Genomic DNA, 26,150 nt, shown 5'->3' with positions numbered 1-26,150 from the left:
ATATTTATAGAATTAAACTTTTGAGCTCTTAGTTTTAGCATCCATGACACTCTTAGGCTTCTAGACTAGTGGAAAGCAAATGTCATGGTTCAATTTCATTTCCTTTTGCTTCCCGTCGCAGACTATATGTAGTGATTTGACTCACAATGAAAATGGCCCAAACAAATGCAAGTTGGTACAGATACTCTGGAAAACAGTGTGGAGGTCCCTTAAAAAGTTAAAAATTGAGCTACCCTATACCCAGCCATTGCACTACTGGGTATTTACCCCAAAGATACAGATGTAGTGAAGAGAAGGGCCATATGCACCCCAATGTTCATAGCAGCAATGTCCACAATAGCTAAATCGTGGAAGGAACCGAGATGCCCTTCAACAGATGACTGGATTAAGAAGTTGTGGTCCATATATACAATGGAATATTACTCAGCTATCAGAAAGAACGAGTTCTCAACATTTGCTGCAACATGGACGGCACTGGAGGAGATAATGCTAAGTGAAATAAGTCAAGCAGAGAAAGACATTTATCATATGATTTCTCTCATCTATGGAACATAAGAACTGGGAAGATTGGTGGGGGAAGAAAGGGATAAAGAAGGGGGGGCGATCAGAAGGGGGAATGAAGCATGAGAGACTATGGACTATGAGAAACAAACTGGGGGCCTCAGAGGGGAGGGGGGTGGGGGAATGGGATAGACTGGTGGTGGGTAGTGAGGAGGGCACGTATTGCATGGTGCACTGGGTGTTATACGCAACTAATGAATCATCGAACTTTACATCGGAAACCAGGGATGTACTGTATGGTGACTAACATAATATAATAAAAAAACATTAAAAAAAAAAGAAAAGAAAATGGCCCAAGCAAGCAGCTAATGAGTTAAGGTAGAGCCAAGCAGAGCAAAGCCATCACCATCCACAATTCTCATTCCTCTTGAGAGCTCGTTCTATCCCACACTGAAGGCCTATGCATTCTGGGAGAAGTACATTGATTTCTTCATTCAATTTCCCTTTCTAAATAATGGTTTATAGTCTCTTGGTTAAAAATGGTATTGAACTAGTTATCCCCTGATATAATTTTCTGAATTGCCTACTTAAACTACCTACAGAAAGAGGGAAAGAGAAGGAGAGAAACTAACAGAAAAACAAACAACCAAAATATTATACAAATTTTGAATAGTTAACTCTTAGTTATATACAAAAACAACAACAACAAAAATACTTCCATATATCTAAGGACTCAGAAGGTGTTCACACAGGATCTTTCTAAAGATGGAAGCCAAGAAGTTCTCCAGGTGACAGAAAACTTCAACCAGTATTAGAACCTCAAGAATGAGGAAAATATATAAATGATGTGCAATAAAACTAGTAAATCTCAGTGTTAAATAAAAATAATTGTTGTTAAGCTAGATATAAAACTTTAAGCAAATATTAAAAGTAATATTAAGGTTAAGTTAATTACAAAATAACAGTTTACTTATAATCACTTAGATTACAAATCTCATGGTATTTCAACAAAAACTGAGCAATTATGGAGGAAATAAATAAAAATTCAATAAATACCTCAGCATTTGCAAAGAGTATCATTATATACCATTTCATATTTTCATTGATAGACACATAAGTCAATAAAAATGTAAGGGTAATCTCTGATAAAATAAAAATAGTATGTATTTAATTATTTTAAAAAAATATTTTGTATTTATTCATTTGAAAGAGAGAGCACAAGCAGGGGGAGAGGCAGAGGGAGAGGGAGAAGCAGACTCTTTGCTGAGCTGGGAGCCTGACATGGGGCTTGATCCCAGGACCCTGGGGATCATGACCCGAGCTGAAGGCAGACACTTAACCATCCAAGCCAACCAGGCACCCTCAAAATAGGACACATTTAAAAAGACCATTTACAAAGCTAGCTAGTGGGTAGGGGGATGGGCAAAATAGATAAAGGGGATGAAAAGGTACAAACTTCCAGCTACAAAATAAATAAATCATGGAGATGAAAACTACAGTATAGGAAATATACTCAATAATACTTTAATAATGTTATATGTTGACAGATGGTGACTATACTTATTTAAAAAAGAACATAACTAAAAGGCATATGACAAAAATTAAAAGGTGTATGACAAACTAGATAGGGCAGAAGTTGCCAAGATATTTTGTCAATTGAAGAATTAATATTATTATGAAACAGTAATAAAAATATAAGCATCCTAATGGGAAAAATGAAGGGGGGAAATATAGGGAAATACCTCCCACTTCTATTGGAAGACATTAGTTAAAAAAAAAAAAAAACTTTCCAGAGAGAAATTTGATAATATATATCAAGAGCTTTACAGTTTTTCATGTACTCTGACAGAGGAATTCCACATCTAGAAATTTACCCTAGATAAATAATCAGAGGTAGGCTCAAAGACTTTTGAATTTGTATGACAGTGTTATATATAATAATGAAGAACTGAAAACCAAAATGTACAGAAATAGAGGAAATGCAGCCATTTAAATCATACTTTCTAAGAATACTCAGTATCAAGACAAAATGCTTAAAATAGGAATAGTAAAACAAAATATAGGACAATACAATTCCAATTTATGTGGAAAATTTTTACTTATATAAATATATATGCATGATAAATAAAATTAAAAAGAATTATATCAGAATTTCACCAATATCTTACTGAAGAGGTTAGGAGTGACTTTATTTTCATATATATATATGAAACATATATATATATATATATATATATATATATATATATATGTTTCAGCATTATAACCTAAACACATATTCTTACACCAGAAAAAATGTTTATGAAGTATTAAATACTGAAGAAAAATTGATCAATATTGATCAGACTTACAAATTATTATACCTACACATCTTTGGAAATAATAATTTTCAGCCCTGAGAGCTGTTAAGAAATATTGATTTTACCTTTTCTAACGACTATGGGTTCTGGTCTAGCTAGCTTTGCATATCAAGTTGGTTAATAAAACCAAGACTTTAGATCCCATTCTAATCAATTTAATAACAACATATATTCAAGTGCCCCATGCAGGTCAGGCTTTCTTGAAATCACGGTTTTCTGGTAGAAAAGAACAATGAGCAAAACGGCCGGCATAATCTAGCACAAACTGATCACTAATGGGAAAAAAGACATAAACTGCATCTCTGAACACCACTGAACTAGTCAAAAGCATTCCTGGGAGGCTGAAAATGTCAGAGTATCAGAGATAGGCTGGTATTTTTACCACCATCTTCTTAACTCTGCATTCAAACCTCTTTCTTTTCCAATTTTTTTAAAGTAACTGTTATGAGTTATCAGGCACTAACCACAACATGCAGGCTCCGTTCTCAGTGCTTTACATATTTATTTCTGTTCTTTGCATCAACTCTGTGATGTGTATTATCATGCTCACAAGGTAATTTTCTCAAAGAATCTACATGAATCTGTCAAGAGCACAGTACAAGGAGGGATTCAATTCTCCATTTCCCCACTAACGGAAATTTGCTTTGATATTCAAACTATCCTCCCACAAAACACATAACCCAGGCTTTGCACCTCTGTCCATCCCCTTTCTCCTTGTTCCCCATTTCAACATCTCCTGCAGGACCCAACTTCAGGCGTCCTTGAAGGCCTGGCTACAAGATGCCTTCCCAAACACCCTAAGCAGACTTAGGGACAAGTCCTTTTATGCTTCCAAAATAGCTTAGCCATATCTCAATCAGCATACCTAACATTTTGTAATTATTAGCATTTATTTATGTCATTCTTAAAGGGACAATTTTCCCCTGGAAAAGAAGCCATCTAATGCTCCCCTCAGTGATTTGTCTCAGAAGGTAACTTAAGTAAGCCAGATAACTGTAAACAAATTATTTTGAAGTACCTCTTTAGACTGTGTGTTGTCAGGAATTGGATTTTCAAATGTAATGAGTGTAATTGATTATAAGAGAGTGCTTCTCTTTTGAGATGATGTAGTAGCCGCCATTGCTTGCAACGCCTGCCAACAGGGAGAATTTAAATGTTTCAAGCATCTGAATAGACTGTGAGAGGCTACATTTAAAATATGGAAGAGGTGTTGGCTCCATAGCTCAGGGTCCAACATCTGTCCCGAAATGATAAGGGCCCAATTATGCCTTAAAAGCGCCATAAATATAAACCCTTTGCCCCACCTGAAACGAGCAGCCACTTGGACAGGATTTTGTGGACAAGCCACAGTGGCTGGCATTTAAGTAACTGCAACAGTGAGGTCTCTTCTCTGCCACCCTAGAGGCAGCCCCTGACGTCTGAGGGGCTAACCGGGCCAGAACATGTCCTGCCCAGCCACTCGCACACTTCCTTCAACTTGCCGTGTGGATACTGGTGGATGAAAGTGGTGGGGTTGTGTTTGAGGATAAAACTCTCCTTTCTTGTCATGAGGGTCTGGGGCCAATGGGTGACGGCGACAAGCACAAATCCTTGACTGAATTTCCCTTCTTTCCTTGAAGGAAACTCTGTGTTAATGCCTCCTGCCCTCAGGAGACAGCGAGCTCTGAGGACCAGGATGTCTGTGATTCATCTCTATACTCTCGGCACATAGGAGGCATTCGGTTGTTGTTAACAAACACTGTTGTTGAAGGCTCACCTCCACAAATCCCATTGGGGTCAGCCCCCTCAATGAGCTCCAAGAGCCACCTGTGTTTGTGTCTCTCCATGGAATCCGGCGCCACGGTATTGTACCCTTATCTCAGGTACGCGTTCCTCCCTAGGCTACAGGATGAGCATTTAATATGTATGGATCGTGTAGTATGTGTTCGAGAAACATGAATACATGTATGAGCAAATGGATTTCAGTCTTTTTTACTTATTGTAGCAAGAGTCATGACTTTTCTCATCTGAATTTTGATGTTGGCCTCAGTGAATTTTGCCTCCAAGTTACTTTCCTCTCAGAAGATCAGCTTGAGTCATGACTGAAGAGAAGCTGAGAACATGAAAGGAGGCTAAAGATGCACGCAAGGATATTAAAGCGCCTCCTATCCCAACGTAACGGCAGAGGTGGTACTGGCCAGGCTTTACTTAGATAAAGGAAGAAATTAAGGCCTCGTCATTGTGTCACATGACATGAAATGAGAATGACAGGGTGGTCTCCAGAAACCAAGAAATAACAAGACCCATCCGCTGCAGGATCTTTATACCAACAGGAGGGATTTAGTCATATAGCACAAAGGTCATGCTGAAGAGGGGCATTGGCGGTCTGCCTCATTCTGTTACGCACTGAGTGGTACGTAGAATGAAGAGCAAAAGATGGTGGATCCTACCATTCAGCCATTTGAATCCATGTCCTGAGGTTGTGCCTCATGTGTAACAGCTATAACTCAGGGGTGGCAATGCCTTGTTTTCTAAGTGGGTTTGGACAGATCTCCTGGAAGATTCCCCAGTGGCACATTACCTTTGGGCACCTTGGCCCTCCATCTCTCCCGATTGATGTGCACCACTTCAGTCCAAGTGGCTTTAAAACTCTTGTAATCAACGGGGATGACAGCGCTGTTGATGGGGGCGCTTCCTTCTGAGCCAGTGCTCTTCACACCTGATCGCTTTGCGTCTGCGGAACTGATGCTGTTCAAACTGGAGGACAAAAAGTCACACCAAAGGGGAAGGTTAGTGTTTTAAAAAATGTATGCCAATGAGCGAGCTCCAAAAAGGAGTGGTTCACACTCCTTAAGTTGTGTTGTGAAATTCCTGGCTCCTGAAGTTTGCAATTCTTATTTTCCATATGTGACAAATGGGAAATTCTATATTTTCAGCAGGTAAAAAAAAAAAAATCAAGATTTTAGCCTCCTGAGTATCGCTATTCCCCATAATTTTTCACTGCTGATTGATATCCTCTTATTCAATAGGACTAGAATTCCCTCAGGTGAATTCTCTGTCTTCAACTCTCTGAAATTAACTAATTTGAAACTGGGCTTCTACTTGGTTCCCCAGTGTACCCACCTACTTCCACACTGACCATTTTCCAAGTTACCCAGCCACTTGACCTCTTTCTCTCCAGCTCCAACCTCCCCACTCCCCCGTACTGGACTGCCTCTGACCCAGGATCCCCAAGGCCAGGGTAAGATTGCCTTATGTTTCCGGGAAAGCTGAAAAGGCACAGACACCCTGGAGATTGCGGGAAATGAGTCATACAAAAGGCATTTGTTAAATGAATATTACTTCAAGCTTTAAACATGGGCAACTTTGCATATATAAAAAGTATCACCTTCTGGGAAACTTGAAGGTCTCACATGCTTCCAGGTTGGCTAGCACAGTGACTGACATGAATCCAAACCACTGACAACCACAACCAAGGCTCACTAGATAAGCAGGATTCAGCCCAGTGCTTGCAGGGCTGCGGGTCAGGGGACTCAGGCAGAAGGCTTTGGTCCTCCTTGTCAGAAGTCGTCCCTGAGTCCATTCACCTGGAGCATCTCAGGGATCCCACCCTCCTCATATTCCCTTCTATTTACTCCCTCTCTTGCTCTTTTCTTTTTTTTCCCCATTAATTTCCTTTCTCTTCATTCTCCTGTATAACAAAGCCCCAGGTTTTTCATGGGCAAAAGGGAAAGGAGAGGCGGTACTAGCAGTGGTACCGCTAATAAAAACTAAGTGTTAGCACTTCCTCTGTGCTTGACCCTGTTATAAGGGCTTTATGTAGACTAAATAACTCTAATCTTCCCTCCAACCTAGGAGTATTACAACCTACATGGGGAAACTGAGGCCACTCAGTTGGTCTGGCTACCAAGTAATGGGATTGGGATGTTTAACCTGGAATCTGACTCCAGAGCCTGCTACTGATCTGTCCTCAGTATAATGAAGTTGTGTCAGAAGTGATTTAAAACTTTCAGGTTCTTCTTCCTTCCTCCACTTTATTCTTTTCATAAACCTAGAAATGAAAGTTTCATTTCTTCTGAGAATTCTGATCAGTGGTACTTTCTTTTTGCAGTATGGGGAGCAAGGACTGCCTGGGCCCAGGAGGTCAAAGTTCTGTGATGGGTGCTGCCACGAGCAAAAGCACCAAGAGAGAGAACGGGGTGGAGGACCAGCACTGGAAACCCACCAGTCATGGTGTGAATCTTGGTCACTCCCTTCCAGGCCAGCCTGGGGAGCACAGACAGTCCAGCTTCTACTCCTCTGAGAAAAAGAAAGAGCCAAACATCTCTCTTACAAGAGAGGTAGGGGCAAACATCATTATGAAATACCCCCATCTCTACCAAAGGAACAACTCTGTCCTCATGGACAGGCCGACCTGACCCCCGTCCTTCAAGTGTCTCCACTGACCTTGAACGCCTCTGTCCCGTCCCGCCAGTTTGGGAGGTTTCATCAATGAAAGGACTCACGATCTTCTCAGTCATGTCCGTGAGCACAGTGAAGGTGGGTTCCACAATGAAATCAATAAAACCTGAAGAGAGACGGCAACGCTTCAGAGGAACTACAAATTCACTGGGCCTTTCCGTATTTTCCTATGGAAACTGATGAATTTTATCTTTCTTTTAAAGTTTATCCACAGAGGAGCTCAGGATTACATTAGGAGAGAGGAAGTTGGTCTTTATTAATTTAACATATTCCTGGAGTTGAATATGGGTCAGTTCCATTTCTCCTACATAACTTTCCTATGACTTTCTAATAGCTAGCTCAATCTAGTGATTAAGAAACACATATTCAAAGCCCACTCTGCAACAAATGCTGTGGTCGGTGCGCATAAGAGGCAAAGATGCAGAACACAGTCTGCCTACCCTCTAGGAGTTTATAAGAGAGATTAACTGTGCACAAAAATGACCCTGAGAGTATATGGAAAGGGCCAAAAGAGAAGTCCGAAGAAGGCCCCTGGGAAGGTAAGGGAGGGAGGATATTTTCCTTCCCACTGAGAGGCCTGTGAACAGCTTTGTGGAGGCTGTGATGTTTGAGCTGAGCCCTAAGTCTCTTCACCCTAGGTAGAAGGGGTGGAGTAAGCAAAGTGATGAGGATGGGAGAAAATGCAGGATGTGCCTGAGGAATGACTGGGGCGTAAGGACTTTTTTCTGGAGTTGGAGAGGGAAAGCTCGGGAAGGCAGGTAGTCATCAGCTCAGGGAGGGAGGCTCCTAAGGGTCTGGCTAAGAAGTTGAGTGGGACCTAGACAGATACTAGAAGGCCCTTGAGATGTTTGGGCAACATCAGTTAGATTTTTTAAATGTTCTTTGGGAAAGTTAATCTGGCAAGATGGACATGAGGGAAGAGAGCAGGAAGGTCTGAGGCTGGGACAATCATTTTAGAAGCTGTTGTGGCAGCTCAAAGGAAAGGTAAGGAAGGCAGGATCCAGTGCCATTGTAAGGTGGGGATGTCATGGAGGCACAGGTGCCAGCACCGTGGAGGAGGGTGCTGCCTCTAAGTGGGAACTGTCAGAGACCTCCCACAGCAAAGCAGAGAACCCAGGGATGATGGGGGAGCTGAGGCTGGGGAAAAGAACGGGGGCTCAGTCTTAGATCTGCTGACTCTGAGGTACTGGGAACACATCCAGATGGGAGAGCAGAAGCAGAACTGGCAGAAACAGGGCTGGAAATTGGGAGAGGGGTCAGATCTGGAACTGTGCCTTTGAGATATCGCCATGTTAGGGAGATAGTTGACGTTAGGCTAGAGTCACTGTTTCAATGGCTCAAAAATACCTGGGTGTTCTGTGACACATTAGTAGAAAATATATGCTCTGGAACTACTGGTGGCAGTTCATTACACGGCCACATGAAAGTTGGAAGGAAATGAAATACCAATAAAAGGAAATATGGTGTTTGGCGCAAATGCTTATTTGGTTTTCATGACTGAGGTGGGGGTGATCTTGGCATTTAATGCCCAGCAATGAAGGATGTTAAAAGTCCTACAATGTAATTGGCAAAACAAGCATTGTCTCAAATACCCATAGTATCCTGTAAGGAAACACCGATGGTCAACTTTGTATGCTAGTTAATCGTGGTCTAATTTTATAAATTCAGCTTAAGCTGAAACTGAATTGTTTAATGACACTGTTTTCACCTTTTTGCTTTCACACAAGTGAAAGTCAACATGTCCAAACCAGAACTGAACCAGTTTTCCCTCCAACCCTTATAAACAGGACCAGGGTCCAACCACTTAATCTGGATTGCTGCCTTCACGGTAGCTTTGCGTCCAGCTGAATACTTAATATACTACATGCCACCTCTCTCCTGGAGAGTCTCCTTCCTCCCTCCATTCTGTCACCCCTCATCATTTCCTTGTAATCCTGCAGAAGGCACCCAGCTGATTTCCTTGCTTCTAGTCTTACTCAAAACCCTCCCAGCTACCGATACAGAAATCGTTCTAAACGGTGATTGACAAGCTCTTCCTGTAAAGGGCCAGATAATGAATATTTTAGGTTCTGTGGGCCAAACCTATGACAACTCCTTAACTCTGTCACGGTAGTGTAAAAGTAGCTGTAGACAATACGCAAATGAATGAGCTTCGTTGTGTTATAATAAAACCATTTACAGGACCACGTGGTAGGCTAGATTTAGCCCACAGGCTACAGTTTGCTGACTCTTATTCTAAAGCACCAATTTATATATTTTTAAATCTTACTTAAAATTCTTTAGATCTGCCCTGATTTTTCTCTCCAGACATGTCGCTCACTTCATCCTACTCTCTGCCCACTACTCTAGCCATATGGAGCTGTTTGTAATGCCCTGACCATACTAGGCTGTATTAAATTTCCCTGCTCAGTATATGCTAATCCCTTATCTGGAAGGCCCTTCCACACCCCCATTACATACCTCTAACCAACAACACCATTTGCCTAGATAACACCTACTTATTTCTTAAGCTCCAACTCAAATATTACCCTTCAACAAGTCTTTCTAACATACACTCTGTTCTGTACCCAATTGCGCCACGTACAAAACTCTAACTTAGCATTGTAACACTCAAATAGATTTTGTTTTCCTAACATCTTGCCTACCACCCAATACTGGTTCAATATCTTTGGGAGCAGATACCATATATAATTTGTATTTGTGTCTTTATAACATCTATTTTAGTGCCTAGCAGTACCTTGCACCTAACAGAAACTCAGTGTATTATTATGAAAAAAAGGACTGAGTACTCAAAATACAAGTAGAAAAAAAATCAGTAAATCCTTGTTGAATTTATTTTTTGAATGATTTCAGACTCTCCTAAGTGAAGAGCACTGCTGATATTTAATTTATGTGTGATACTGGTACCCTCTCTCATATCTGAGGATTTCTGTAATGCACATATATTATGGTTATTAGCAGTACCAAATAATCTTCATCAAAAAAAAAAGGTGCTAAAAAGTTTCTAAAAAGAAGGAAACATTTAAAATGAGCCATTCCTAGAAGTAAGGTCATCCAGGAAATGGGACTGTCCTGGAAACAGGGCCAGAGGAAGCATCATTGAGGAGAAATGCCAGGGAGACTTCCGGTATTGCATGCAGAATGGGGAGGCTGAAATAGAATGGGCTTCTTGCCACTGATTCTTGTCATCACACTGGAAAGTTGAGGCCCCTTTCACTCTTGGTGGGGAATGATAGAGACAGCAGAGCAACACTGTCTAATCTTCCCACCAGCCAGCCACATTCCAGGGAGCAGGATGGGGAGAGCAGCTCCATCAACCCAACCAGCCAAAGCCACGAGCACAGCACAGCAGAACGGAGCCAGGTTCCCAGCCAAAGAATCGCTGGGAGCATCTGATCTTACTTCTAGGCACCCCTCTCTGTTTTTTCTTTCCATCCAAAGGGCTGTCGACACATACCCACTTGCGACTGAGCAACCATCGTTGACTTTCGATCACACAGAGGAGAAAAAGGCAGCCCCAGTTCTGCTTCTCTGTCACCCTAGAAAAACAGGAGGTCATAGTAAATTAAGATCAACAGGCAAAGTTGCCCAGATTTTATCTAGCAACTTCAACTGCCACAAAGGCCACTGGTCTTTATTATAATTATTACAATTACATTATGAAAAAAGTCCTTTTGGGGCCTGCTCCTCTGTATAAAAGACACCAAGAAACTGAAGCCCTCTGGGGTTCAATCATTCCCATCCAACTGCAAAGGCACATGCTGTCGTATAGAAACCCTCATCAGGCAGCAATAGGTCCCCCAAGGAAAATAAGAAAAGCCATTGAGTCCTGTGGCCGAGAGCCAACACCGCAGTCAGAATTCCTGTGTGTTCATGATTTGTCGTGTCGATCTGTGGCCTTTCTTGCGCCAGTGAAGCCCCCCCCAGTTGTGGAGAGTGTCCAAGACACAAATTAAAACTGGACTGATTTGGATTTATTTTCCCAGTGCTGCTACCTAACGCTACACACAACTGGGATAAGTGCTTCCAGGGTCTTAAGCACAGGGCTTAGTCCATAATGAAAAGTGGACCAAAAAAGAAACAGAGTAAACAACTGCTTGTGTTTCTCAAGTTAGACGATAATAATTCTCTGGTCAATATATTCTCAATCTCACCATAAAGCATCACTAGAACAAGGAAGAACTATGGAGAGTCTAAATAATGAGGGAGAGGATTTTTGAAAACCTGCCCGAACTAAAAGCTCAATACTTTAGTCACACACCTCGAGGAGACGGAGAACATGGCACCCTTCGTACAGTAGTGAAGTCGAGCTGACTCCTTTTACTAGGATAGAGTCTGCTCAGGTTAATGGCTCCTGACCTTGGCTTGAATGTGGCCTTTCTCCCTCTAGCTGTGTGATCACAGGAAGTTTATTTTTCCTCTCTACATTTCAGTTTTATGTTCTATAAAGTATGGAATAGTAACCCCTATTGCGTCAGGTTATGATGAGGATTAAATGAGACATATATGTAAATAAACAAAAGAACTATCATTGTTTCTCTAATATTAGGTGTCTTAGGTATCTCTAATGCTTAAGTCAAGAGTTGAGAAACGTTTAGTGAATGTGTTGTATCAAATCCACTCTGATTATAATAAATATTACCAATAAATTGATAGTACATAAAAAGCAGTAACAATATTCAAAAACCAGACTGGGTTCCCAAACTAAATACTTTTTCTTTCTAAGGCACGTTACCGAAGAGAAAAGATGCTGGCTCACACACACACACACAGAGAACAGCCACTGAAAGGAAGGAAAAGGAATGGGCGTCTGAGGAAGCTGAACGGTGGGGTCACAATACATGCCGGGGACATCCAAGGGCCTCAGGAACAGTCCTGAAGTGGCTCAGTTCCTTCTGCACACGTTCCTGTTCCCGTGGACACAATGGCTCCTCTCTTTCTGAGTATGCCTTGCTGAGGACTGCACTCTCTCTCAAGTGACATGATAAAAATAATACACTCCTGGGCTACTTCTTCTTGGGCAGGATGAAGAGAAGGAAGAGTAATTATAACATAAACTGTTGTGGTGTCGATGGTTTAGCAGGATGGCTCAGCTAAAACAAATAAAACCCACTCTTATTCCCTATGAATCAGGGATACAAGTTGGTTTTTTGATACATTTTAATGGGGGTGGTCGAGAAGAAGAGGTGGCGAACACTAACCCCTGGACTATTAAGGCATAAGCATTAATTTGGATTTTAGTACTGAAAAAGTTCAAGCTATTAAACAACTTCTTTTTTTTTTTTTTAAGATTTTATTTATTTATTTGACATGACAGAGACAGCCAGCGAGAGAGGGAACAGAAGCAGGGGGAGTGGGAGAGGAAGAAGCAGGCTCATAGCGGAGGAGCCTGACGTGGGGCTCGATCCCAGAACACCGGGATCACGCCCTGAGCCGAAGGCAGACGCTTAACGACTGCGCCACCCAGGCGCCCCTATTAAACAACTTCTTATCTCATGGATTTGTCCATACCCACATCTACACATCACTTACATCTTCTGGATTTAATTGAGCTGAGTAGACTCAACTATTAACAGTCTATTGTAAAATAGTGGTCAATGAATTTCCTTTGGAGGATAGATACATTTATGAATTGGGGAAAAATGTGCAGAAAGTAATATGGAAGGATGTACTTCTACAGGTGAATTCAACTTGACTGAAACAATATTATATGACTCTATAACTACTGGCCCGTTGGGAATTATTCATATCCTTTCCTTTTACTGAAGATGTCAGTATTTTTTAAAAAGGGCAAAAGTCTCAGCACAATGGATTTTCTTTAAACTAACTCATTTTTTTTTCTTCCAGGACAATGCAGAAAAATAAATATCATTCCTGCCATAGGGGTTAAAACTAACAAAGTCATGCAGTCAATCTGCAAAAGGAAAACAATGAATTTTGTTGAATGAATGAAGAGATGAATTTGATTAGAAACACTCAAGTTCCTTCGGCTACGCAGACATTTATGACAGGCAAGCTGGGGGAGCAATTAGAGAGTGAGCTGTTCATAAAGCCTCCCTCCTTTTCCTTTCCTATTTCCTGTCCCCACAGCTACACTACATTTCCCAGGATCTCTGCCAGTTAGCGCTGGAGAGTAAAACAGGAGGAGAGGGGATGTATCTCCGCCACACTTCTGGCATGTAAAATCTCCTCGGCCTACTTCTCCACGTTCTTCCCTTTTTTGCCGGCTTGATGTAGACAAGCAACATGGAAGCCATGTAGAGTCTGGGTCTAAAATCACTGCCGATTGTAAACTATCGGCCAATCGAGAAACACTTGTCCTGTGCTTTACACGACTGGGTAATAAACTTCCATTTTATGTGTGTCATTATTCATTTTGGGGTTTGTTATGGCAGCTATATGTAAGCAACGAGCCAATCAAGAAAAACAAAGATTATTTCCACATTGGAAGTTCACAGGGCAGGTGGCATCCCAAATGAGTCTTTTCAGATAGAGTGAAGAAAAAGTATCTGATTCAAGAGTAACAAAAGCATCACACACACACACACACACACACACACACACACACACACACATCACAGTAACGTACACTCTTCTTTCCCAAGGCAAGAAGTTACAAATAGGAGGTATAAGAAAATTATTGTGATTTTGGATTTAAGATAATATAGTAAAGACATCTGTGTCTTTTCTTCTCAGAAATTATCCTCTCAAAACAGGAAAGCAAGAAACAGAAACACAAATGCTAGGGAAAACCTGTAATCTCAAATCAAACTAGATGGGGAACGGATGACAAATGCTGTGAGTATCAGAGAGGTGGTGACGTAAGATCCCCAAAGAAGGTCCACGGCTCCAGATCTGAGATAAAACTTGGCAAGCATAGTTCTCGTGGTTCTCTCTGGTGTGACGAGGTACCCTGGACCCTATTTAGTCCCTAGGAAGAGTAGAAAAGGAGACGTTGAATGAGGAAACACATGGGCATGGCAAGAGGGTGATGGATGGCAGAGTCTGAATTGTGAGCATTCCTAAAACTGCTGCCTACTGCTGTCTGGGAAGAAGTAAAGATTAACACACACACACACACACACACACACACACACACACACACACCCCACATCACAGAAGCCTCATAACAAACCATGAAGAATCTCTGCTAGTGTAGAATATTGCTGCTCTGGTTTCTCCCTGGCACGTATCTCCTGCAAATAGTCTAAAAATAATGCCTTTCATCCAACGAGAGTAAATAATCATAATCATAATCATAAAATGAAGAAGGAGGAGGAGAAAAATGGAGGAAGACGAGGAGGAGGAGGAGGAAAAGCAGCACTACCATCACTACCAAAAAATAACTGTAAAAAGATATTTCAAGAGAAAAAGAAAAAAAGGAAGAAACAAACAAAATTAACAGATAGGAAACACCAAAAAAACCCAGTGTCACCAAGTGATGCCCAAACATATTGTCATGAACAGAAAGAAATTCCTGAAATTATCAAGAACAAGGGCGCGGGGAAGCAGCAGCAGGAGCTAGTAGAGCTCAGGAAAGATATGGAAGAAGAAAACAGAACCATTGCGTAAAGGAAGGTTGCACTGGAAGCAGCACAAACAAGAGTTGTTCCTGATGAAAACACATTAAGGGGCATGGAGGTCAGGAATGTAAAAAGCAGGCCAAACAAAGACCTCTGATCAAAGAGTTAAAGCAGATTTAAAGGAAAAATACAGACATGGAAGAGAAAAGAGAGTCAACGTATGAACTCTTTTCCCTAAAGAAGACAACTTAACAAATGGAAAAGGAAAGCATTCAAAGATTTAATCAACGTAACTTGAATCTACAGAAGAAAAGAATATGCCAGGTCCCAAGAAAAGCTATTATAGAACAATCATTATTGAAATATATCCTAGTAATGTCAGTGGGCTTCAAAGATGAAGAAATAATCCTTTAGGGCACATAAGCAAAAAGATATATCACCTAGGCATGAAAATAATTACAGAAGGGCCTCCAGCCTCTCCAGAGCAATATTCACAGGTAGAAGACATTTGAGTGAATCTAAAAAAGGCCTCAGGGAAAGAAAGTTTGATCCAAAAAAAAAAAAAGTCTTACCCAAGCAAACTATGGCCCAAGTATAATAGCAGTAGAAAATAGGCAAGTACACAAAAAACGTGGCTTCATTAGCTCTTCTAGAAGAAACTACCCGAGGAACAACGTTGACCAACCAATGGATGATCAACCAGGGCCAGAGTACCAACACTGAGCAGAACCAAGACAAGAACAACTAGAAAATTATGCTCTTGCCAGATATGTTTTCTACCTTTCTGAGTAACGTTGTTTAGGGTGTATCTTTTGTAAGCAGCACGTAGCACATGCCATAGAATGCCAATTTAAAAACACAGGACAATTTAGAAATGATAAAGCCAACAAATAGTAACAAGGAGCTAATTATGTTATGGAAAGGAAAATGAGGAATGGTGTTGGGAGGTAATGAATAAACACTGTCTTTCTTATCTGTTGGGGATAATATATCATTTAGACCTGATGTATAAAATAATAGAGCTATATTTAAATAATAAAGGACAGACTATGAAAGTTAAACAAGTTAATAAAACCTACTAAAATTACATGCTGGGGAAGAGGAGAGAGGAAAGAGAAGTTTACTACTTTTTATAACAAGGAGGCCATAGATACTATCTAAATAAATAGAGGATGTAAAATTTTTATTATCAAGTTAGCCACCGGAAGAACTAAAAACATAACATAAAACTTCCAAGTCATCAGAAGAAATAAATACAGAACAAAGCAGGTGGCAAAGCCAATATAATGAACTATTTCTGAAGAAGCTGTAAAAACAGAAAGTATAATATAAAATATGATGGCACCTAAGATCAACTATTCCTGTCATTTCAATAGATACGAACATAGCTGATTTCAAATAATAAAAGAAAAGAATCTTAGATGGCCTCATAAAAAACATCAACTATATACAGTGTTTAAAAGGCACACCCAGGGGTGCCTGGGTGGCTCAGATGGTTAAGTGTCTGCCTTCGACTCAGGTCATGACCCCAAGGTCCTGGGATCAAGTCCCACATTGGGCTCTCTGCTTAGCGGGAGCCTGCTTCTCCCTCTCCCGGATGCTCCCCTGGCTTCTATTCTCTGGCAAATAAATAAATAAAATTAAAAAAAAAAAAGGCACACCCAAACCAAAGTATCTCTGAAAGGTTAAAGGTAAAAACCTGTGCAAGGACAAGGGTCATATTCTTAAAATGAGTCAAATTTGAATTCTAGGTAAAAGCATTAGATGAGGCAAAGAAGCAGGCTTTATAATGATAAAGGGTATAATAAATTATGATGATCTAATAGTTATGAATATCCAGGAGCCAAATAACATAGAATCAACATTCACACTATGTTGAGAGAGAGAAAAAAAATAGAAACGCCTGTTATCCCACAATAGATCAAAAATTTTCAATGATATATAAAATACCTAAATGACATAATTCATAAGGTAGATGTACAGGGTATTGTTTGAATTCTATACCCTGCAAGCAGAAAATAAATCTACTTTTCAAGAGCAGTGAACATTCACAAAACTGATTATACAGTAGGTGACAAATGATTCACAATAAAATCCAAACAAGAAAAAATTCTTTGATCAAATTTCAATAAGCCACAAGTTAATTACAAAACTAGAAAGCAAAAGAGCCCACCATTGGAAAATTATATAAACAAATACCTCTATCTGAACCAAATCTTGGGTAAAAGAAAAATCTACACCAAAATTACAGAATATTTAGTAAGGAATGATTGTGAAAAAACTGTGTATCAGAATCTATGAGATTCATAAGAAAAAGACAAACTCTTAGCCTTATATCTTCTAATACTAAACAGGCAGAATGAAATAAGTAAATTGAGCATGCAACGGAGGGAGTTAGCAAAAGAACAAAATAAACTCAGGCAGAAGAAATGAACTAGTAAAAATGAAAACTTCAATTAAGGTATTATAAAATAAAATAGAAACAAAACAATCAAATGATCAGACAATTTCACAGAGAAGCAAGGAGAAAAACACTAATACATGAAATGAGAATTAGAAACGGGGAAATAACCACAGACACAGAGGATATTAAAAGAATTGTAGGGGGCATTTGCAAAATATAAAAATAAACAGCAATATAAAGGAAATGAACCTCAAGACTTTCATAGCATGTATTTACCAAAGAGGCAAACTTATACTTCTTTAAAGTCAATATTTCATTGAGCACTCCAAGGCCACAGCTTGGATTTTGTAAAATATGGTTATAATACTGGAGATGCAACTTACTCTTTTAGCAAAGTATGGAGGGTCTGCTCTATCGGCACTGATGCTATGCCCTTATTTTGAATTACAACCCAACTTCCAAATGTAATATTTTCAAAGACTCTCCAGTCCCATTGAGATTTCCCATTTGAACTGTCCGATTTAAAATCTATAGTTAAGAGCTGAGGCAACATTTCTCCTACATGGGTTACTTACAATGGCTTATGGCAACTGGGTTAAAATATAAAGTCAATAAAAATAATTTACTGAATCATAATTACTAAAAAATAGTTCTAGTCCAGTGAGCTAACATTCCATTCCCAATAGGCAAGAAATTCAATAAGGTTATTTTCACATTGCCTCTAGCACCTTTTCGTTTAATTCAAGCATATGTGTATGCAAACAAGGTTTCCTTTATGGGAAAAAAGTATGCACATATTTAAGAAATTTCTCATATCCACTCACAATTAAAAGAAGGAATCACTTCAATACCTCAAACTTACACGAATTAGCTATCACCTACATTTGGCTATAGATTAAATACTCCCAGCCACAGGGGGTGTTATTACACAAGCAACATTAAAGAAAGCATATGATAATGGGGAGTGGATATTCACGGAAAATCCTGTCACTAATATTAGAAAAATAGCTTCCGGGAAAATGGCGGAGTCATTCTTGCATATACAAGGCCCACCCGTCCAGCTCTAGTTCCTTGCACACCACTGGGTTCTCCTTGAGAACAAGTCTGAGAGACCAAGCAATGACTTTGCAAGGGGAAAGAGCCACATGCCGAATAGGGTACCTGATGGTATATTCACATAACAGCTTAGGGGAGCATGTGTGTGTGCAGGTGTTGATGTGTACCCTTAGACAGTATAAAGGAAGTGCAGAACATTTAATGCCAGAAGGACCCTAAGGAAACATCTGGCCCAACCGTCCCCTAAATTCCCCTCCCACCCCTGCCACCACCACCTCCTAAAACACAAGTCACAGATCATTGGGAACTAGAAGAGGGATTTGATTAGTCCCACGAACCAGTTGGAATAAAAGCTCCAATAAAGGGTCTTCTGGACTTTGTTGAGTATGCTGTTGACTCTGGTCCCACCTCGTCACTAGATATTGTGTCCAGTTTCAGAGGTAAAAACACACACATACAGATGCCTTCTACAATTTTCCATTCAAACCAGAATCATAGAATAAGAGTAATCATAGGAGTAATTTGCTTCCAAAGATAAGAAACCACTGAAAGAGCCTATCTCTTGTCAGTGTAGGGGACAAAGGTGAGACCAGCATCGTGACTAGCGTTCCGTGCAGTCTCACAGGTCTCCCAGGCCATGATGTGAACCACCCTTCAGGAAGTAACCAGAGCAACTGAACTAACTGTATGGTGTGAACTGGCTATAATTTAGGCCCCACAGCCTGCATGTCACCTTGCCTTAAATCTTAGGACCTCATGTCTTAAAGATGATGTTTTAATGTTGGCAGCTCTTCTTGGGAAGACACCAGTTTTGATACCATGTATTAATTTCCCGATTTCTCTACTTCTGTGTACCTTTTTTAAGATTTAATTTTAAAGCACTGCCTACTCACTAAAGACTCTGGCTACCCTTGTAGAAAATACAACCCTGTGTTTTGGGATGTAGTCCATTTAAACATAATTGAAACAGTAGCTTCTAGTGATTTCCTGTCCACAAACTGCCACACCTCACTTTGGAATTTGACAACATGGGTTATCTGCTCAAATGAAACAACCCAATCTATTATGACAGATCATTATGAGTTAAAGATTAATATCTTAATCCCACATGATGATGCAAAAGCAGCCACCAACTGGTCAACCCATTAGAATGAGGAGTAAAAGGGAAAGTATCCAGGTGACATTTTGACAAAAAAAATTTTTTTTTTCCAAATGGAGATGCATAGGACAGAAATACCATAATGTTCTGAGAACCAAAGTTTAGGTAAGAGTCAAACATCACGTGACCAAGAGGCCCGGAAATTAAAAAAAAAAAAATGAAAAACTATCAACCTTTCCTCCCCAAAGAAAATGACTGTGATGCCAATAGTCTTATGATAGCATTGCTGAAATATAAAACTCAGAAACTGTCTAGTGCTGACAGCCCTGAGGAGTAGCACAGCACGATACCTGTCTGAAGAATTCCTCCAAGAGTGACATTGTCCAGCGATGGTGGAGCTCCCATGCTTTTGCGGGATGGCTAATGTCTGCCGTGTGCAACATCAGGGATAATGCTTTCGGCTTTTCAATTCTACAAACCCAAAGGACCCAAACACATGAGGACCTAACTTTCAGAACCTCAATAAGAGTTTTTAAAAATCATTAATTTCTTAATCTTATCCATTCTCCCGTTTCAAACCCCATGTCAGCTGAACTGGGGGGAAAGCATTGTTTATCCTACAACTGGGATATTCATCAGCTTAGTCCCCATGCTTATTGAGCTGGACACCTCATAAACGGACTCAAAACGATTTCTGGAATGACTGCATCATTCAAAAAGACGACAAGAATCTAAGAGCCACTCAGTGACTTTTATTGCCCCTGTACTGAGTGAATCTTTGATTACTTAGTTTCCCACAAAGAACTCTTTTAAATTCTTAATGGGGTGGGGAGGGCAAATTGTTACTGACCCTATTATTTATTTCAACCCTGATGAAAATCTATCTGGGGTATGTACAACTGTCTGCTCTCTCCTCCACCAGCCCCCCTTCCTATGAGACCATTCAATGAGCTCCCTGAAGGGCGTGACTCTAAAGGTGCAACAACACAGACAAGGACCAGTTCAAAGCCCCATAAAAACACATGATGTCACAGGTCCACTCACGCTTCTGGTTGTTGCAGAGCAGCCTTCATTGCTTTGATTTGCTGGAAATGACAGGACATGTCCGTGGCCATCACCATCTCAATTACCAAGGTCCGAAACTCCCTTTCAGGGACACCCGGTGGAGAGAGAAGCATGGAAGTAAAAAAAAAAAAAAAAAAAAAAAAAGGAAAGTAAAAATTCGTTTATATTTTTTGCCACTTCTAAGCAAAATCAGTTAATTAGTGGTGACATTTCTAATCAACTTGAGCCTTTTAGGTGGGCTTTTTTTTATAAGGAGGAATAAGTGAAGGTTAAGGATTAAGGAAATCATTTATTAGGAATATGACATGGGAACGTACATATCATTCAGTATGGCTTATTTCTCTGAATCTTTACATAATGGCTAGAACAAAGATATTCAATGAACAGCTGATCATTTAATTAAAATATAAGTGCTGTTTGCATCGCAGTAGATTCAGAACTTTGTAAGGATTGAAATGGTTTTGCCTCTAATCTCTGAAACACCTTGACCTATATTTATAGCTACAAAGACTTGCAGGCTTGCTGTATACATCACGATGTGTGCTAAGCACTGTCAATGGATTATGTCGTTTATTATAACATTAACCAAACCATGAGGTATACTTTATTATCTATTCTCTAGAAATTAGATTTTACAACAGTATGAAGGGGTTAAGAAACTTACTAAATGCCATACAACTAATATTTGTGTCCATATTCAAACTCAGTCATGCCTGAATTCATTCAAAGACACACAAAGTCATTTAGGCAACAGAATTAGGTACCCATGATTTGTTCTGAGTGTCAAAATAATTTCCTTAGCAAGTTTTGAAAGATTTGTAAAAGAAGTTCAAATCAAATGGAAGGTGAAAAATAAATGTTAAATGAAAAAACCCAGATTTAAGAAGCTAAGACAAGGGGCGCCTGGGTGGCACAGCGGTTAAGTGCCTGCCTTTGGCTCAGGGCGTGATCCCGGCGTTATGGGATCGAGTCCCACGTCAGGCTCCTCCGCTATGAGCCTGCTTCTTCCTCTCCCACTCCCCCTGCTTGTGTTCCCTTTCTCGCTGGCTGTCTCTCTCTCTGTCAAATAAATAAATAAAATCTAAAAAAAAAAAAAAAAAAAAGCAGCTAAGACAAAAGCAACACAAGTTTCCTAAGGTAACAAACAGCAAGTATTTCCAAAGTACCTACAATATATTTGAATCTCTGTGCTAAGAAAAAAAAGAGAGAAAGAGAGGGAGAGAAGGTGGGGAGGAGAGAGAGAGAAAAAAAAGGCAAAGGAGGAGTAGGGGGGAAGGTGAGGAGGAGACAGGGGATGAGGAGAAGGAGGAGAGAGAAAGGGTGCCATAAACATTTCCAGTGGTAGTATTTCTCCAAAAGCAGCATATTTCATCTCTCCTCGTGGTTCTTTCCTGGCCTCCAAATCTCTCTCCTGTCTCATCCTTACCTCCAGTCATCCTTTGAGAGGTTGATCAAAATATTCATTTCCTCATCCTCTTGCAGAAGGCGATAAGCTGCGCTTAAATGGTGATTTTCTAATACAGACCTATCGTTGTATAGAATAGCAGGATCAGACCTGAACAGAAAGCCAAGCAAAATAATTTAGGAGGTTAAACAGCTGAGATTTTTCAGGTAACTCCCTCAAGCTAGAATACACCATCTTTTTTCCTATGTTTAACAATTATCTTTGCCCCCATGCCACTTATGTCAACCAATAAGCTAAAACCAACACTGCAAATTATCAATAGATACCTGTAGCGTATTTTAATGTCAATATGGTAACATGAAATATGTGATGTCCAACCTGAGAACTCTCTGAAGGCCAGTCCACAACCAGATCTCAATGATTTCTACCAGGAGCTAGGTGATTTCATAAAACATGGGTCAACTCAAACTTCCTTGTATTTTCTGGGATGTCTTTAATTATTTAAAAATTTTATTCAATGAGAGAATTTATTACCATTATAATTCTCTCAACCCATACCACCTGGTAGGTCCATTTTGCCAAGTTCCACTGGTAGTACCTTGACCTTAACATTTTGCCATGTGGAAGCCATACGTGCAAGACAGAGTAAAGAATATAAGGATTATAGGACGGTTGCTAGTCACTTCCTCACAGACCACAGCACCAAACACAGAGCTGTACACTATTTCATTATCTTCAATTTCATGAAAACTTAGATTATTACAGCTCATTTGTTTCTCATCAGGGAAGCTGAGCTCAGTGATGTAAAATGACTTCACAGAGCCCCGCGGTGCCTATGTGGCAGGGTTGGGATGAAGGCAAGGTCTTCTGACAGTTCGGCCGCTGCTCCCCACAATAACCTGTGCCTGTCATTGGCCAACCTTGGGGATATATCTAGCATACCTTTAAAGTGTTAGGCTTAACATACCATCAAAGGACAAAGAACCTGGTTACAGATTTAGTTTTCTGGATAGGGAGCACATGGGTTGAGACGCTTTGAATAAAGTTCTATTAAAGAAGGCCAGTGTTTAAATTTTATTCCAAAGCAAGCATAAGTGAATCCACTGGAATTTCCTCACTCCTATGGAGATAACACAAAACATGCAAACCCTGTGGTGAAAGGTCTGCTCGTGTCCCTGTTAAGTCAGGCTCCAACCGATGTGCCCTTTGTGACACTGAGCTCTTTTCCAACTGCTGTAATTAAGCCATTTCCTCTGAGTTGAGATGGGTTTTGATATTGGTCTCCAGCAAAGACCCATGTCCAGTTGCTCCACCCACCTCTCTTCCTTCAGCAGGTGCTATTCGCAGTAGCCTCTGTCCTCAGAGCAAAGATTCCACTTATAGATATCCACTACACAGAGCTGCTCTGTGGAATTCCCTGTATTTAAAGCCCTGCAACAGAACCACAAGAGGCTGCTTCCCAGCAGCTGAGGCTCTTCTGTGTCAGGAAGCGGGAGGTAGACAATGAAGCTGGCGGCTTACATCCTTCTGTCTGCTTCCATTCTATTGAAATTCCCCTTCTGAACAGAGATCAGACAATACTGTCTTCTTTTATGTATCCCATAATTAAGTGTTGGGTTCATTAAATACATGTAGATTGATTTCATGAACACAAACCTATCTGGAGTGTGCACCTGCTTTTTCAAGTGAAACCGCAAGCATTTAAATTCTCGTCTCTCCCTGTTACATTCTTCCTCTAAGCCGTGCCATCCTTCCCCAAATTCTAGCTTCTTTTGATTACTATGTCAAGGCCCAATTAACCCTACTATCAGAGTCTCTCCAGTTTCATAGAAATGTCTTAAGAGAAGGTAAGTTCTTAGGCTAGGACAGGACAGATAAGGCTTCATCCTAAATGGAAAAGACAAGTGACTGGTACTGCTTGCCTGGAATTCTGTGCTGAGAGGAATGCTAAGGATAAATAAAAAGCTTCGTTAAAAAAAAAATTGATTAGTGATGTCTGCTATAGTCAAGAGGTTCGGCATTGGGCACTTGGACCCATACTTAACCCCCCCCCCCAGAGATCTGTGTTTATCTCTGCAGTTCATCATAGTGGGTACACAGGCCATCTGTGGTGAAGGCCATCTACATGAGACAACCCAGCTCCCCAAGCCCTCTTCCAGGGAGCAATGCAAGCACGAAACAGAGCAGGGATGAAATCAGGAAGGATGAGAAGAATCTCCCCAGGATCCCAGAGGTCACAGGGCAAGAAGGCTCAGGTATTGTACATGTGGACAGAAACCTCCCAATCCTGGCCCATCCTCACTGATTCAGTCCACATGGCACCTGTACCTTTATGCCAACTGTTCTACCACCTAGTAGAAATAGGTAGAGTATGTGCAATACATATATAAGGAAACAAATAGCTAGCTAGCATTCGACTAGAGAAGAAAACTATATCCATATTCAGCGTGAATGACATATGAGAACTGGGAGCAGATGGCTTCTCAAACTCTAAATCTTGACTGAAGCTGACCAGGTTGATCTCTTGTTGAAAAGTTCATTTTTTCAGAAATGCAAAAATAGAGTAACCATGCAAAAGAAAGGTGACTGATACCTTTCTGACTTCTCAAACTCTATCCCTGCCCCCTCCTGCCTCCTCTCCACAAACTGCCAACATCCTCACCGTGTCTGAATGTGGAAATTGTTGGTGGTTCCGGTGTGCTCATAGTCGTGGATGGCAGCGGAGAAGATGATAGCAAAGATCTCCAGCTCTGTCAGCCAGTTCTGAAAGGGAGATTTGCAGGGCAATCAGATAATCTGTCTCTTTCTCAAAGTCTTCAGCTTGCTGACAGCACACCCGCGTCGCTGCCTTCCCGCCCTGCAGCTGGCAAGCTATTGCCAAACACGTTTTTTGACGGATGTTTTTTTTTTCCCTGTAGGGATATGGGTTTTGGAAGTAGCATGCCCAGCGAGGTTGAGAAAGCTAACTAGTAGTTTTATTTTTTTTTTTCAAGGAAGCAAGAAACAAGGAACATGCAGACTTTAAAAAACCTCATTGTATTCTTTCCCAAATTCCAAGTAAAGTTCTTCGGTAGACACAGAAAAAAAAATGTATTAAAAATTTCAACACAATACCAAGAACTAAGAGTAACAGAAAAACCTGATGTCTATCTACTGGAAAGTGGGTATAGACAGACAGAAGGAAAGACCACAGCTGGCCTTCTGCTTTATGCATGTTGATGGTTGAAGAGACCTCCCCCAACCATGCCACCAAAACTGGCTGTAGTCCAAGGTTCTCAAATTGTGTGTCCTGGACCATCGGAGGTAGCATCACCTGGCAGCTAATATGACACATGTTCTGGATATTTTCCATACATACATAGTTTTGTTCATTTCGGCAATGTCCTGTCAATTCTTCCCCAGTACTCTGTCCCTACCCATCAGCCTCAACTCTCTCTACCTACCTCCCCCCCACACCACCAATATAGCTCTTTCTCCAAACTTATGCAAAGTTAACTTAACATTTTAAAATAAGATATGAGGCTATCTTGGAGCCTGGCGAGCCCTGCTTGGAACAGAACTTCTCAAATGACAAATATGTCTGGAACACTGTAGTCTGAGGCTATTTCTGTTGGCTCTAAGTAGGGGCTCTGGAAGCACACAGCTCTTCGTAAAATGAAAAGTGTTTATACTTAAGATGAAACCGAATTATGTCTAGGCAAGAGAGTGCTCATGTGTACAAAGGAAAAGATGACTCCTGGTGGTGAACCCAACAAAACCAGAGTAGTCTGAGGAAAGGTAACTCATGCTCATGGAAACAGTGATATGATTCACACCAAATTCCAGAGAAACCTTCCTGCTAAGGCCTTTGGACACAGAACCCATGTTATGCTGTACCCCTCAAGGATTTAAACTCATAGAAAAATAAATAAAGTGTAGATATTTTTTCTATTGTGAAATCAATAAATCAGTGAGTTGATCAATAAAAAGATTATGACTGAGAACCAACATACCATCTAAACAAATCTGAATCACAGAGCATCGACCCAGACAACAGGTGTCTAAGTAACTACATAATTACGGTTCTCACATTGCAAATATCAGTGTAACTTCTCCCCTTTACCCAAATATATTAACAAGATCCTATCTTAGGTGTAACCCACTTCTAATAAACCAAAATCAACAAATGATTTAAACAAGCAAACAACAAAAAAATAAAACCATAGCCTTTAGAGATCATTTTAACACCCTGACTTTTGAACAAACCTGTGGATGCTTTGAAATCGGTTCTGCTGTTTGAGGATAAGAAGAAAGGACA

The 26,150-nt window shown here is 40.5% G+C and overlaps 1 protein-coding gene across 10 annotated transcripts in view; it reads right to left on the bottom strand.

The window, feature by feature from the left end:
- PDE1C (phosphodiesterase 1C) overlaps window positions 1-26,150 on the bottom strand; it is a 620,160-nt gene that overhangs the window by 61,343 nt on the left and 532,667 nt on the right. For all 10 annotated transcript variants that reach the window (XM_045792902.2, XM_087860925.1, XM_087860921.1 and 7 more), the window contains 7 exons: window positions 24,516-24,616; window positions 21,875-22,003; window positions 20,428-20,529; window positions 19,734-19,854; window positions 10,759-10,840; window positions 7,287-7,407; window positions 5,422-5,597 (listed from right to left, as the gene is read on the bottom strand). In XM_045792902.2, coding sequence (XP_045648858.2) covers window positions 5,422-5,597; window positions 7,287-7,407; window positions 10,759-10,840; window positions 19,734-19,854; window positions 20,428-20,529; window positions 21,875-22,003; window positions 24,516-24,616 — 832 coding nt within the window. The remainder of the gene's footprint in view (window positions 1-5,421; window positions 5,598-7,286; window positions 7,408-10,758; window positions 10,841-19,733; window positions 19,855-20,427; window positions 20,530-21,874; window positions 22,004-24,515; window positions 24,617-26,150) is intronic.

This window comes from Ursus americanus, chromosome 3 (genome assembly GCF_024610735.1).
Source record: "Ursus americanus isolate L20-20 chromosome 3, mUrsAme1.1.p, whole genome shotgun sequence".
NCBI lineage: Eukaryota > Metazoa > Chordata > Mammalia > Carnivora > Ursidae > Ursus > Ursus americanus.
This window is presented reverse-complemented; position numbering and strand designations above follow the sequence as displayed.